The sequence below is a fragment of the Macaca nemestrina genome, chromosome 2 (genome assembly GCF_043159975.1).
Source record: "Macaca nemestrina isolate mMacNem1 chromosome 2, mMacNem.hap1, whole genome shotgun sequence".
Taxonomy (NCBI): Eukaryota; Metazoa; Chordata; class Mammalia; order Primates; family Cercopithecidae; genus Macaca; species Macaca nemestrina.
This window is the reverse complement of record NC_092126.1, coordinates 95,940,376-95,955,756: the sequence shown is the minus strand read 5'-3', so window position 1 is coordinate 95,955,756 and position 15,381 is coordinate 95,940,376. Positions and strand designations below refer to the sequence as shown.

At 37.5% G+C, this 15,381-nt stretch overlaps 1 protein-coding gene across 7 annotated transcripts in view; it reads left to right on the top strand.

The window, feature by feature from the left end:
- The window catches only part of LOC105480102 (defective in cullin neddylation 1 domain containing 1), a 41,120-nt gene extending 29,928 nt beyond the window's left edge, over positions 1-11,192 (top strand). For all 7 annotated transcript variants that reach the window (XM_011738556.2, XM_011738551.2, XM_011738552.2 and 4 more), the window contains 3 exons: positions 8,625-8,707; positions 8,925-9,021; positions 11,053-11,192. In XM_011738556.2, the coding sequence (XP_011736858.1) occupies positions 8,625-8,707; positions 8,925-9,021; positions 11,053-11,132 (260 nt within the window). In that variant the 3' untranslated portion in view covers positions 11,133-11,192. The remainder of the gene's footprint in view (positions 1-8,624; positions 8,708-8,924; positions 9,022-11,052) is intronic.
- Positions 11,193-15,381: the final 4,189 nt, after the last annotated feature.

Genomic DNA, 15,381 nt, shown 5'->3' with positions numbered 1-15,381 from the left:
CTACCCAGGGGGCTGAGGCAGGAGAATGTCTTGAACCTGGGAGTCAAAGGTTGCAGTGAGCTGAGATCGTGCCACTGCACTTCAGCCTGGGCGACACAGCGAGACTCTGCCTCAAAAAAAAAAAAAAAAAAGTTTGATAAGAGTGTTCAGACCAAGAAAAGTAATGCAAAACTTCATGATGCGGCCGGGCGTAGTGGCTCACGTCTGTAATCCCAGAACTTTGGGAGGCCAAGGCAGGTGGATCTCCTGAAGTCAGGAGTTGAAGACCAGCCTGACCAACATGGTGAAACCCTGTCTCTACCAAAAATACAAAAATTAGCCAGGCATGGTAGTGGGTGCCTATAATCCCAGCTACTTGGGAGGCTGAGGCAGGAGAATCACTTGAACCTGGGAGGTGGAGGTTGCAGTGAGCCGAGATCGTGCCACTGCACTCCAGCCTGTGTGAGAGAGTGAGACTCTGTCTCAAAAAATAAAAATAAAAACAAAAACCTCCTGATGGAGTATGTCAGCACTGTAAAACTGTAAAGAAGTTCTTGAGTGGTGTGTAAAATATAGCAAATACAAACCATTATCAGACCTAAAAAACATGTTAAATGTTTATAGAAGACAGTGGAGGATTCATATAACGTGTAGATCATGTGCCTATGAACTTGAAGTTTGCGCAAAATGTGGAAAGAAGACGTTGCTATTCTGTTCCATAAAGAACCAGGAAAAACAGAAAATATTGAAAATAGAATCTAAGTTCCAACCATAGAAGAAGTGAAGAAAGTGATGATGATTTAGATTTTGATATTGGTTTAGAAAACACAGGAGGAGACCATCAAGTGAATTAATATCACTGTATTAAAAGTCAGTTTAAGTTAGCTGGGTATGGTGGTGCATGCCTGTCATCCCAGCTACTCAGAAGGCTGAGGCAGGAGAATCGCTTGAACCCGGGAGGCAGAGGTTGCAGTGAGCCAAGATCGCACCATTGCACTCCATTCAGGGCAACAGAGCAAGACTCAGTCTCAAAAAAAAAGAAAGGTAAATTTAAGAATGTGAAATTCTGACCAACTTCTGACTGTTTCACAAAAGATACTGTGAAATCCTAATGACGAAATCAGAAAAAGCTATAGAAAAATAGATTTTAGGCATGAACAATATAAATTGTGTATGATGTATTATCTAATACTAAACTAAACCAGATTCAGAATTGATGGTTGTATAAGAAAAGAACCACCTCATGTAAAAATAAGATGACATTATTATATTGCTAGCCTCAAAAATTGGTCCTCAGTAAGGGCCTTTTGGTAAATGATCTCAAGTAAATGACTCATAGCAAAAGCCTCATCACTTGTGTTTGCATGTTACAGAGCAGAAGCAGCATTCTCAAATAATAATGTTTAACAAGTGTATAGCGATTTTTATTTGTATTTTTATATACCTCATCACATTGCTTTTACCTTTTTTCTTGTGAAATGTGCATACAGAAAAAAATGCATAGAATTTATATAGATAATAAATACAAGGAAAAGCTAATTCATTAAACAGCCAGGTGAAGAAACTACCAGCATCAGAAGATCCCAGTGAGACTCTCTCAGCAAAAGCTCATCTTTCTTCCCAGAGTTGGAAATTATTCTGAATTTTGATAATTAGAGGGACTTAATTCCTTTGCTACCCATGTTTGTGTTCCTAAACAATATAAATTAGCTTTGTCTAGTTTTTTAACTCTTTCCTCTTTTTGTTCTGAAAAATATCAATTGAAAATATCAATCAAAAAAGGTAGCAAAATAGTTCTGTGAACTTTTGCATATTCTTCACCTGGATTCCCAATTGTTAACATTTTACCACGTTTTCTTTATATATCAATGGATGGATGTACACACATATTTTATTTGCTGAACCATTTGAAATTGTTGAAGCACTGGTTTTGAACTTTATGTGAACAGACTTATACTATATATGTTATATCTCTTTTTCATTATTATAAAATTTGTTGAAATTGATTAAAAAAAGACATTGTAAATAGGATTTTAAATCACCATTCCATCCTCCCTAGTGAGCTGGCAACATTTTGTTTCTTTTAGGGACTGTGATTGGGTCTAGTCTCAATTCATTTCCATGTTCATCCTGCATTCAGCTGATGATCTGCTGTGAAATCCCACATTATTCTTGTTGATTCTCTTTGAAAGAATAACATGGGGAGTATCTCTGTTTGCATTTTACATTTTACTGTAAGGACTTAAGGATTTATTCTGCAAGGATTCAATTTTAGGCAATAGCTTGTTATTAGGACTTGCTTATTTCTTTTTCTCTATATTTTCCTTCCATTTATTTTAACTGCTATTGCTTCTTGTTACCTTATCAATGACTTTGTTGTCTTTACCAATACTGCTTCAGAATGTAATATAATAATTCTAAATGATTTAAAATAATGGTAATAGTAAGAACTGATAGGTTATTTACCAGATACTGTTATAAATGCTTTGTGTGTATTAACTCATTTAGCCTTAGAACAACCCGGTAATGATAGGTACTATTGTTATCTTCGTTTTAAACTGAAAGAGAAGTCAGCCCAGTTGCCCAAGGTCACTTAACTGGTTGTAGACTAGGGGTTTAAGAGACGAAAACTCATACTCTAAACTACTATGTTGAACCACCTCTCTCTAGCTAAGCTGCTCTCTTCATCACTTAGAAACTTCTTTCTAAGGGCTTCTTTTCCTATACCTGTGACAATTAACGTTTTATCCTTGTTTAATCTTATGTATTTCAGCTCTTAGTTATAACTTACTAATCTTTTTGAGTTAAAGCCTTCCTTTTTTATTCAAAAACACTTGACTGCTTACACTGAGAGCGTAGAGTCAAGAGCATTTTTAGTCTGTCTGGGGTAGTTTGCAATACCTTCAAAAAGGGTATAGTTTTTGAGCCTTGAAGAATAATGCACATTTTCAAGACCAAAGGAAAAAAGCCATTTCAGGTTGAGGGGTTAGCATGTTCACTTGCTCAGAGGTGAAAGAACATTCCACCTTTGAGGAACTGTAAGTGAGTTCATTTGACTAGAAGTGCAAATTTTATCTAAAGGTAATTGGAAATCATTGAAGAATTTTAACATGGAAGTGACACCAGATTCATGCCTGAAAGGTCCATCTCAAAGCACTGTGGCCCTTTGAAAGGAGTGAAAGCTGGACTAGAAGAGAGATTGGTTATGGAGCTATCCCAGTGATTTAGTTAGAAATGAGGAATATCCTAACATAGGCCTTCCCAGTGGGGATGGAGAAGAGATAGATTTAAAAGGTACTTTGGTTGGTTGTATATGATGAGGAAGGAAGGAGCCTTTCTCAGGGATTATCAACACTTTCAGGAGACATCTGGGGAACCTGTAGGGTTTTTGTCATAATGACCTAAGGTTTCTACTGGCCATGGGAAGGGGGTGCAGGGTGGTGGGGATGGGGGCAGTGCTAATGAGAAGTGTTTCATTGAGAAATACTGTAGTGGGTGGTGACATTGAGAGAGAGAAGGAAGAGCAGGTCTGCAGAGGTAAGACAGAGTTCAGTTTGAGCCCTGCTGAGTTGAAGTTGTTCGCGGATACCAAGTTGAAGATGTCTTCAGGCAGTTAGATATCTGAGTCTAGAATATAGAGATAGGTTTCAGATTTAGGAGCTGTTAGGGGTGGTTGAATGTATAACATGAAAAATGATACAGGTTTGAGAATCTGAGGGAGATTAGAAAAGTGGTTATTGTTGACACATATTGTTAAAAAACACCAACATTTAATGGATGAATGGAGGAAGAGGAGCCCCTGGAAAAGAAAGTGAGAATCCTAGATTGAATGGAGGAAAATCAGTAGAGTGCTTATCAGCCCCTGGAAAAGAAAGTGAGAAGCCTAGATTGAATGGAGGAAAATCAGTAGAGTGCTTATCATTGAAGCTGAAGGAAGTGACAGTTCTATCAGGAGGTATGCTCAGTTCTCTAAGATATGGCAGAGAGGACATAAGAGTATTCATTTAGTAACCGGAGGGTCTGATGACCCTTCAGAGTTTTAATTTCATTGGGGTGGATGACAGGTTAGACATTGGTTAACAGGATTAGAATGTGTGGGAAATGGGCAAACAGGGCAATGAATGTAGACTGTAAGAAATTCCCTTCTTTTGACCAGGCGCGGTGGCTCACACCTGTAATCCCAGCACTTTGAGAGGCCGAGGTGGGCGGATCACCTGAGGTCAGAAGTTCGAGACCATCCTGACCAACATGGAGAAATCCTGTCTTTACTAAAAATAAAAAATTAACTGGGCGTGGTGGTGCATGCCTGTAATCCCAGCTACTTGGGAAGCTGAGGCAGGAGTATCACTTGAATCCGGGAGGCAGAGGTTGCAGTAAGCAGAGATTGTGCCAGCCTGGGCAACAAGAGTGAAACTCCATCTCAAAAAAAAAAAAAAAAAATTCCCTTCTTTTACAACCTGAACTTTCTTTGTTTTGTGTGTGTGTGTGTTTTTGGAGACAGGGTCTCTCTGTCACCCAGACTGGAGTGCAGTGGCACAACATGACCTACTGCAACCTCAACCTGCTGGGCTCCGTCGATCCTCCTGCCTCAGCCTTTCGAGTAGCTAGGACTGCAGGCATGTACCACCATGCTCGGCTGGTTTTTTTGATTTTTAGTAGAGACCAAGTCTCACTATGTTCAGGATTACAACCTGAACTTTTACTTTTGTCAGATTCTTATTTTGGTATATCAGCTTGACATATCGGCATTTATAGGTGCCACATGGTTAATACTTATTTGAGTATTTCATTGTCATCCTAATTTTATACAAATTAGTTGAAAAGGAAAAAAATACACTAGCAGTACGCTTAGTTCTCATAAATTTAAAGCATTTAAAGTGAAGTGAATTAAGCACACTAATAACAGCAAATATTTAGTCTCAACTGAACATTTTTGGCACTTAAGCCAGATAATTTTACATTGAGTTGGTAAAGAACAGAATTGAACAACCTGGAAGGAGTATTGGCTTTACAGATTTTACAGATTGCAAAGATTAAAAGGGAAGTGCCATTAGAAATAGGTGTTAGGTGTTTTTTTTTTTGAGATGTAGTTTTGTTCTTGTCACCCAGGCTGGAGTGCAATGGGGCCATCTTGGCTCACTGCAACCTTTGCCTCCTGGGTTCAAGTGATTCTCCTGCCTCAGCCTCCCGAGTAGCTGGGATTACAAGTGCCCACCATAATGCCGGCCAATTTTTTTGCATTTTTAGTAGAGATGGGGTTTTGCCATGTTGGCCAGGCTGGTCTCGAGCTCCTGACCTCAGGTGATTCGCCCACCTCTGCCTCCCAAAGTGCTGGGATTACATCTGTGAGCCACTGCGCCCAGCCGGTATTATGCATGTTTTAGTTCTCTTAAAACATGGGCGTCAGAATTTGATTTTCAAACAAATTATGTATAAAAGTAGGAGATTCTGAGTGCTATTTCAGTATTACCTGTGAAGGGAAGGAGAAAAAGGGTATAGCCAGTAAAGGTGATAAGAGATCCAAGAGAGCTACAGAGCAAGACTGTCTCAAATAATAACAATAATAAAAATAAATAAATAAACCTATTTTGATTGACCAAAAAAAAAAAGATCCAAGAAAGATTTTTAAAAGATAAGTGATAACTTGGCCGAGTGCGGTGGCTCATGCCTGTAATCCCAGCACTTTGGTAGACCGAGGTGGGCAGATCACAAGGTTGGGAGATCGAGACCATACTGGCCAACATAGTGAAACTCCATCTCTACTAAAAATACAAAAATTAGCAGGGCGTGGTAGTGTGTGCCTATAATCCCAGCTACTCAGGAGGCTGAAGCAGAATCGCTTGAACTGGGGAGTTGTAGGCTGCAGTGAACCGAGATCGCGCCACAGCACTCCAGCCTGGCGACACAGCGAGACTCCATCTCAAAAAAAAAAAAAAAAAAAAAAAAAAAGATAATGTTTCTGTTTCTTGATGGAGTTCAAAATGCCAGAGAACAAGGTAAAGTTGGAGATGTAGAGAAGAGGGGAAAGTGAATCAACAGACAAGATTCCTTGAAGAAGCAGGATGGTATTGGATTTAGAATAGAGGTGTAAGGGGCTTATCCTTGGATAGAAGAAAGGAGAGTTTCTTCTGTTGAGTTTGAAGGAAGATGATGATGGATTTGAAGGTAAGTACGTTTGTATGTGAAACCGTAGGAAGTTTGTCCACTTAACAGTTTCTGAATGCCTGTGTATTTCAGTCTGCTAGTTGAGGAATATGTAGTCTCCATCATTGAAGAAAGTTAAGGATCAGTCTTGCAGGTTTCCAGCTACTATGTGTGTATGTGGGGGTGGGGGGGTAGGTATTGTTTTTTATGTTGTGTTGTCTGTTTTAAGAGACCTCACCTGTCACCCAGGCTGGAGTGTGGTGGCATGATCATAGCTTACTGCAGCCTTGATCTCCTGGGCTCAAAGGATTCTCCTGCTTCAGCTTCCTAGAGTAGCTGGGAATACAGGCATATACCACCACGAGCGGCTAATTTTTAAATTTTTTCTGGGGTCTTGCTATGTTGCCCAGGCTGGTCTTGAACTCCTGACCTCAAGCAGTCTTCCCTCTTCAGCTTCCCAGAGTGATGGGATTATAGGCATGTGCCACTGCATGGAGCCTATAATTGATTTCTTACAAATCATCCATTTTTGACAGCGAATTAGCATAAGTTCGCTCTTTTTTGTTTGGTTTTGAGACAGAGTCTTGTTCTGTCGCCCAGGCTGGAGTGCAGTGGTGTGATCTTGGCTTACTGCAACCTCCACCTCCCAGGTTCAAGAAATTCTCCTGTCTCAGCCTCCCAAGTAGTTGGGATTACAGGTGCCCGCTACCACACCCAGCTAATTTTTTTGTATTTTTAGTAGAGACAGGGTTTCACCATGTTGGCCAGGCCTGTTTTGAACTCCTGACCTCAAGTAATCTGCCCGCCTTGGCCTCCCAAAGTGCTAGGATTACAGGTGAGAGTCACTGCGCCTGGCCTACTCTTTGTTCTTTTTTTTCTTTTGAGACGGAGTTTTGCTTTTCTTGCCCAGACTGGAGTGGAATGGTGTGATCTTGGCTCAGTGCAACCTCCATCTTATGGTTTCAAGCGATTCTATTGCCTCAGCCTCGTGAGTAGCTGGAATTACAGGTGCCTGCCACTATGCCCAGCTAAGTTTTGTATTTTTGGTAGAGATGGGGTTTCACAATGTTGGCCAGGCTGGTCTTAAACTCCTTACCTTGTGATCTGCCTGACTTGGCCTCCCAAAGTGCTGGGATTACAGGTGTGAGCCACTGTGCCCGGCTCTTTGTTGCTTTTAAAAATTGGGGCAAGTGTTGCCCCAATTTTTGTCTTTCTTAATCTCTCATGGTTTCTCAATTATAAAGAATGATTTTGGCCAGGTGCGGTGGCTCACACCTGTAATCCCAGCACTTTGGGAGGCCGAGGCGGGCGGATCACGAGATCAGGAGATCGAGACCATCCTGGCTAACACATTGAAACCCTGTCTCCACTAAAAATACAAAAAATTAGCCGGGCGTGGTGGTGGGCGCCTGTAGTCCCAGCTACTGGGGAGGCTGAGGCAGGAGAATGGCGGGAACCTGGGAGGCGGAGCTTGCAGTGAGCCGAGATCGTGCCACTGCACTCCAGCCTGGGCGACAGAGCGACTCCGACTTAGGAAAAAAAAATGGTTTTGAGATGTCATCTATCAATAAAAGGACTTTTAAGTTACTTAGGATGTAATTTTTCTTGTGCTGAAGGAGTAAATTCAGTCATAAAAACTAGATACTTTCTTAACTACTGTGGTTCCTTGAAAGAGATCATAGTTCTCTGTCATGTGATAAGTGTAGTTCTCTGTCGTGTGATCAGTGTAGTTAGTCCTTTGTCATGCGGCATTATTGCCTTCTCTACCCTTCTCTGCTCCATGCCCAATTAAAAAGTCATTTATATTGTCTTTGGCAAACTTTAAGAAATTCTTAGTTTCTTATTAATTTTAAGTTTTAGATGAGTGTTTTTAATGGTCTCTTTGTGGTCGGGATCAGTCAGTAAACAATTTAGAGCATAAGGTTACTTAGGATTGAAGAGCAGTCCTTCACATTCCAACCTGTAGGTGTACCTCAGGGGTTCTCAGCTGGGTTGCCCCTCAGGTGGTCTTTGGCAATATATGGAGACATTTTTGATTGTCACCAGTGGGGGGTTGAGTGAAGCTGCTACTGGCAGCTAGTGAGTGGAGGTCAGATAGATTGCTAAGTTTCCTACAGTACACAGGACAGCACCCCTACAACAGATAATTATCTGGCCTAAAATGTTGGAAGTACCCAGGTTGAGAAATCCTGGTGTACAGTAACTAATATTTGAACACTTTTGTGGGCTACTATGTTTAACTGCATTATCTAATTTAAAATACAGAATTCCCCTGTGAAATAAGTAGTATCACTTTTTGCCCTAAAGGCCCTGGTCATTTTTGAAGAAGGAGGATATAAACTTTGGACTCATTTGTATAGGAAATTTTTAATACAAAACTATTCAGGATACAAGTTTTTTATTTTTAGACTTTCTTTGGTCTTACCTTTTATTTGTTTGTGATTTTTGCAGGGACAAATATGTATAGCATTTAAACACATAATTCTTTTTTAATATTTCAGATCTAGAAATGGCCATTGCCTACTGGAACTTAGTGCTTAATGGAAGATTTAAATTCTTAGACTTATGGAATAAATTTTTGTTGGTAAGTTCACATTTTCTGCATTTCTCTCTATTTTCTCTAAAATTCTGCTATGTTTAAAGATAAATTAACATAATGTATTGCATATAGAATGAGAAATTTGATTACCAGAATTTTGTTACACAGTTGTTTTGCATTCTTGTATTTAAAATTTTCCAAACTCTTTTTGTCCAGCTCATTTTAGTGATACAAATGTATTTTGTTTTTGTTTTTTAAATAGGAACATCATAAACGATCAATACCAAAAGACACTTGGAATCTTCTTTTAGACTTCAGTACAATGATTGCAGATGACATGTCTAATTATGATGAAGAAGGTAATGAAATTTTTTTCCACACCAATTTTTTTTGACCTGTCTTTTTATCACACACCCCTGAACTTCTTCAGTACTTTTGTTTTTCTCGGAATTGGAATTCCCTCCTCTGAGCTTTTGTTATGATTTTTTTTTTTGAGATAGAGTCTCACTGTTGCCCAGGGTGGGTGCACTGGTGCGAGCATGGCTTATTGCAAGTCTTCAAACTCCTGGGCTCAGCAGTCCTCCTGCCTCAGCCTCCCAAGTAGCTAGGACTACAGGCATGCGCCACAGTGTCTGACTAATTTCTTAACGTTTTATAGAAGTAGGGGTCTTACTGTCTTGTACTCCTGGCCTCAAGCAGTCCTCCTGCCTTGGCCTCCCAAAGTGTTGGGATTATAGGCATGAGCCACTGTGCCCAGCTCCAGGCTTTTTTTAATGCTCTTCTGAATGTATGAAATACCTTCATACATTTACCAATCTATATTTTTCTGTTTCCTTCAATTCCAACTCAGCATTCATGTCTTCCAGAAAGGCGTGAGTAATTTTTATCCGTTTTAGGTTTTCAGTTTACTTTAGGAACCTTTTTACTTGATGTGCTTTTGTACCTATTTCTATCTCTTTTTCATCTGTTAGTCTTCTGTGTAAGCTTGATTGTAAACTCCTTAAGTTCAGTGACTTTTTTTTTTTTTGAGATGGAGTCTTGCTCTGTTGCCCAGGCTGGAGTGCAGTGGCGCAGTCTCGGCTCACTGCAACCTATGCCTTCTGGGTTCAAGCGATTCTCCTGCCTCAGCTTCCCAAGTAGCTGGGATTACAGGTGCCTGCCACTACGCCCAGCTAATTTTTTGTATTTTTAGTATAGATGGGGTTTCACCATGTTGGCCAGGCTGATGTCAAACTGCTGACCTTATTGTCCACCCGCCTCGGTCTCCCAAAGTGCTGGGATTACACGCATGAGCCACTGCGCCCGGCCTATTTTTTTGTTGAAACTTACTTCAAGTGCCTAATATAGTACTGTTGGCATTCAGTAAATAGTCACTGAATACTTTTCTGCTATTTCTTCATAAATGTATAAAGATGGCGCTACCATCCACTACTAGGATGTGGACTTGTATTTTTCTATATGTGGTAGTGATTTACATTGATTTCTTCATACATATTTCCCTAGTCCACTTGAGAATTGGCAGGATGCAGGATGGAGATTTTTTTTGAAAAACCCCCTGTGATCTTGGTGTCTTTAAAAGTGTCCTGGAATCATTAAGGCTAATCAGGGATGATGTTATTTCTTTTCTTCATTTTCATTGTCGTTTATAATCTTCCCTCCAAAGTGAGAAATGTTGAATCATGCGTATACCTAATAATTGTGTCTTCTGTTACGTTTTACACAAAAATGGAGAGCTTTCTGAGTTGGAGATGGGCATGTGAATGTGTAGAGGCATGCATATATTGAATTTTACACCTCTTAGTAATGTATTAGCATGAAATAGGATGGAATTTGACACTTCCTGTTAATTTCCTTTGTGAGATGGCCACAGAATGCTTGAAAACTTGTTTCTCCTCCTATGCCTTCAGCACTGGCAGCATGCTATCATATCATAGCCCCTCCTTAGGCTGCCAGTTTTTTTTTTTTTTGAGAGGGAGTCTCGCTTTTTGCCCAGGCTGGAGTGCAGTCGCGCGATCTTGGCTCACTGCAAGCTCCGCCTCCCGGGTTCACGCCATTCTCCTGCTTCAGTCTGCCAGTTTTGACCAAATTACTTCCATTGCCTGACTTCAGTGGCCTTCAGAAAATCATATTATTGATTAGTTACCAGACAAGTTGTTTTTATCACTCAAGGAACAACCAAATGTTGGGAGTAATCACAAGGAATACAAGGAATATTTGGGGTAAAAACTCCAAAAAGTTTGAGTTTTGAAAGACTTAATCAGTGGGAATAGATAAGAATGATATACTTTAACACTTATGAGGAAGTCTTAAAAAAAGGATTCTGCGGAAATATTAGTCTTATTTCTTCTTTTTCTCCCTTCTCTTTCTTTCATATTTTTTCTTTTTTCCAGGAGCATGGCCTGTTCTTATTGATGACTTTGTGGAATTTGCACGCCCTCAAATTGCTGGGACAAAAAGTACAACAGTGTAGCACTAAAGGAACCTTCTAGAATGTACATAGTCTGTACAATAAATACAACAGAAAATTGCACAGTCAATTTCTGCTGGCTGGACTGAACTGAAGATCAATCCTCACAATTCAGACTGAGGGTTGAGACAAAACTTTAAGGATACATCTTGGACCATATCGTATTTCATTCTTCTAATGGTGGTTTGGGCTTGTCTTCTAGTCTGGGCCGCTCTAAACATTTATAATTCCAACATTGTGGATTTCATCTTATATCTGTGGACCATCCTAGTTTATTCTCCCATAAGTCTTAGAAGCTTTATGGTGATTATTTTGAGGTTTTCATTCTCGCATAAAGCACAATGCTGTCTTCATCAGAAAACAGTTGGCATAAGAATTAAACATATGAACATCACAAAACAATTTATAAAAACTTCTTAAATATACGCTTTGGGCTAGTTGCAAAGACTATGCTAATAGCACTTCCAATGAGAGTGATATATTTAAGTGTACTGGATCTGGAATGGTGTTTTGGTTTGGGGGGAATTTTTTTTTCCTGGCAAATCACATGTGTTGTTGATGTGAGTATCTGATGAAAAAACAATGTCAGAATAACCAACATGAAAATTTTTTAGGATAACTTGGTGCCTACCTGAAAAATGTATTGTGTTTTAGACTCTTGATTTCAAAAGGTTCCACAGAACTTGTCTGCGCTTACCTTACCCATGTTTATATATAGCTGTCCTACAGGGAGCTTTTATTTAGAAAATGTCTGCATAATGTTAGATTCTTCTCCTGTCTACATTATGCACTACATAATTGGACTTCATTATGCTTTTGAAATGCTTATCTGCCTGTCACATAAGTTAAACTATTTAATTTGTTTTGAATGTTTTGGATTGCTACACAATACAATATTCTAAATTTAGGCATGAGGGTTTTTTTGTTTTGTTTTTAGTTTTTTTTTTGTCATCGCACTATGGAACACAAATGAAATTCTCTTAATTTATAAGAAGATAGTTGCAGTTAAATTTTGAAAATGGTTGTAATGAGCCATGAAGTTCAATCTTTATAATATAGGTACTGCTCTTTCAGACAAATAGTCCATTTTCGATGACTTATTATTTTGTTGAAATTGCTTTAACTGCTAATCACTGTGGTTGCCAAATACTTACTTCAGGAGCGAAGATTTTCAAACAAGCATACACGATGCAAAATACCAATCTGGCTTCTAGTCTCTCTACTGTTTTTGTTTCACTCAGATTAGCTTAGTTTTCTCATCAAAGCAGAATGCTATCTTGTATGTGTTTTTTTCATTACAAGACCCATGAGCTGCTTTTATGCTGAAAATGGTCATTTCCCTGTTCCCTTACTGACATGTGAAGAAGGGTTTCTTGCTTTCTTAAACATTTCTGTAAGGCAGGCTAGAAATGTAAACTTCAAATGTCAGATGATTATGGTCTTTTGATAGGAATACATTCTGCTTGGGATATACATCCAGGCACTCTCTAAGGTTCTAGGGTTGATATTAACAAAGGAATGTACTTTAGAATAGCAGTACATTTTATGCAAATATGGAAATTATTTTAAGGAACAATGACATATCAAAACTACTTTTTATTTACATGATTTTGAAATAGACTAGAAAGCTTTCCCTATAAACATATTAATATTCCAATCATAACTTTAATTCAAGAATGCAGTTTTACCAAAAGAAAAATTTGAAATTTCTATTCAGGCTACTGTAATTGGTTATTAAAAGAAAAAGGAAAAAGAATCCTGCTGCTTTCAGTATTTCCTGATTTCATTTTTTGTAAATATAAAGAACTTCAATTATGAAAAATTTTTAAAAGATATATATATATATATCTATATATATGTACTGTTTTGTTTCCTGTCTTGAACATTTTGAGTTATGGTTATTGGTTTCACATTGATTAATTCACATATGCTGTGTTTTGAAATGAGATCCCATTAGCTTTTTTTTTTTTTTCCCAATATAAAGTGTTTTCTTTAAAAGTCTGATATTGGTTTGTGGCCTAGTGCCTTGGATTTTACATATTTTTCTTTTTAAATGCAAAACCTTTTCAACAAAATAGTGTTTGTCATCAGGTTGGTACTAAACATTTATAATTACTGTGTAATTATAAACAAAAATACATAAAGCTTTGAATATAATTATGTAGCATAAAAGTTAAGGTTGTTCACTATGATGGCATCTTAGAATTAAACAAAATTTTTACTAGGGCTGAAAAGAGAAGACTGATTTAATGTGGTGTGATTATTCTGAAGATAAATGTCTGGTTACAGGGAATATTTTGTACTAAAAAATGATGACACATATGGCTGTGTGTGTTTGAGTCTGTGTCTGCGAGAGAGCCAGAGAGAGAGAGAGATTGACAGAGGAAGGGAGAGAGACACACACACCCCTTGAATTGCTTTAACTCCTAAGCGTTTCAGTCCTCATTCCGGTAAACTCCCCATGCTGATTCTTTGTTTTAAACTGAACCATAGGTACAGTTTCCTTTTTGCCAAATGTCAAAACAGGTACACATTTTAAAATGTAATGCTTTTTAAATAGAAAAATGTATAAAATTAGAAGTGCCCACATATAAAAAATACTTGAGATGAAGATTAGTGAATATCATCTGCATATCTCTGTAAGTTCGATTGTGTTTCTTACAGTCCCTGTTATATTACCAACAGAGGCAATAAAAGCTTCAGTGAAATTGCCATGACTAAATCTTTTCACATATTTCAGTGTATTTTTTTTATAGATTAAAAATATCCCTGAAAACTTTTCCAGGAAGAATAATTATTCATGGAAAGAGCATTGTAATGGCATGTTTTGGGGAGAAAAGACATGTCAAGTCTTGTTTACTACATTTAAAATGTTTACAACGATACTGGGCTGCTTTATTAACAATACTGTACTTGTGTAATATGGCATTATAAGTACATGTCCTTCCTTAGACTTTTAAAAGTTTTAGCGAGAGAAAGTAAATTTACTCAACAAAATAACATGAGAAATCTTTTACATAATATCTTTACTGGGGAATTCTTATTTAAGCAAGGTACACTATTTTTTCCTCAGACTTGAATGAAGTGTCTATTTTTTATTTGATGATAAGAAGTGAGTAGTAGTAGCTAACTTAATGTACACTTTGCTTAGGTTTTTAAACATGTTACTATTAAGACTACGTATTGTAAACCTTCTGTAATTTTCACATATGAATGACAGGAGAAAGTTAAACCTAATCGAAGGAGTTTTGGAATAAAAAGAAAGTGGTGCTGGGGAAATTTACCATGGTTCACGAAGTATGCCTTTGTAAAACTGAATCAACTTTTAGCAAGAATTAATTTATGTAGTTCTAAATGTTAAATTGTGTATATTTAACAGAAAATACTTATCTGGCACCTCAGTAGTTTTCTTTAAATGTTACCTTTTAACAATATGATTTATATTGAATACTTAGATGTTTTCATAAGATTTTATCAAATTTGATAATGTAATGATAAAATGTTTTTTAAATGTGAACTATTTAACGTATAAATGAGGACACAAAACCTGAATTGTGATTTCTACATAATGTGATAATTAGGGTTCAAATTATGACTCATCATTTAATTGATTATAAATGAGTATATTTCTGAACTCTTTATTGCCTCCATTTTTACAATCATAATATAGCAATAATTTCTATTTTTATTTCATAGAACTGTGGTGAAGTTATTTATCATGACACCTTTATCTTTGATTTCTGAGGGAAAGGGGTGTGTATTTCGTAGTTAAGATAAATGAGAAAATTCCTAATAGTACAAATGCCCTTTTCCAGGTTTATCTTTGCTAATTTGTTGCCATTTTTCTTAAATATTTGCTTTATTTGTACCTGATTTCTGGAGGCAAATAGTGCTATTTTTTCAAACTCATAATACAGTTACATAAATGATTTTATCAGAGCATTCTTGCTATCTCATTTTCTTTCCTACCTGTTAGTAAGTAGCATTTCTTGCTCACCAACTCATTTATTTGACAACTTTCCACTAGGGTCAATGTTTCCTATTAATGTGTTTTTTTATTTTCCTTTGGTTAATTTTTAAAAATCTGTCACAAATAAGGAAGTTATGATGAAAGATGCACAGCCTTTGTAGTTAGTGGAATTCTTAATAAGTAATGTCTTTATGGAGTTTTAAAGGGAAATTATTTAAAGGGAATCATGTTATAGTTGTCCATTTTTTAAATTGAGATTTGAAGTGTTTTTAAGTATAGCCT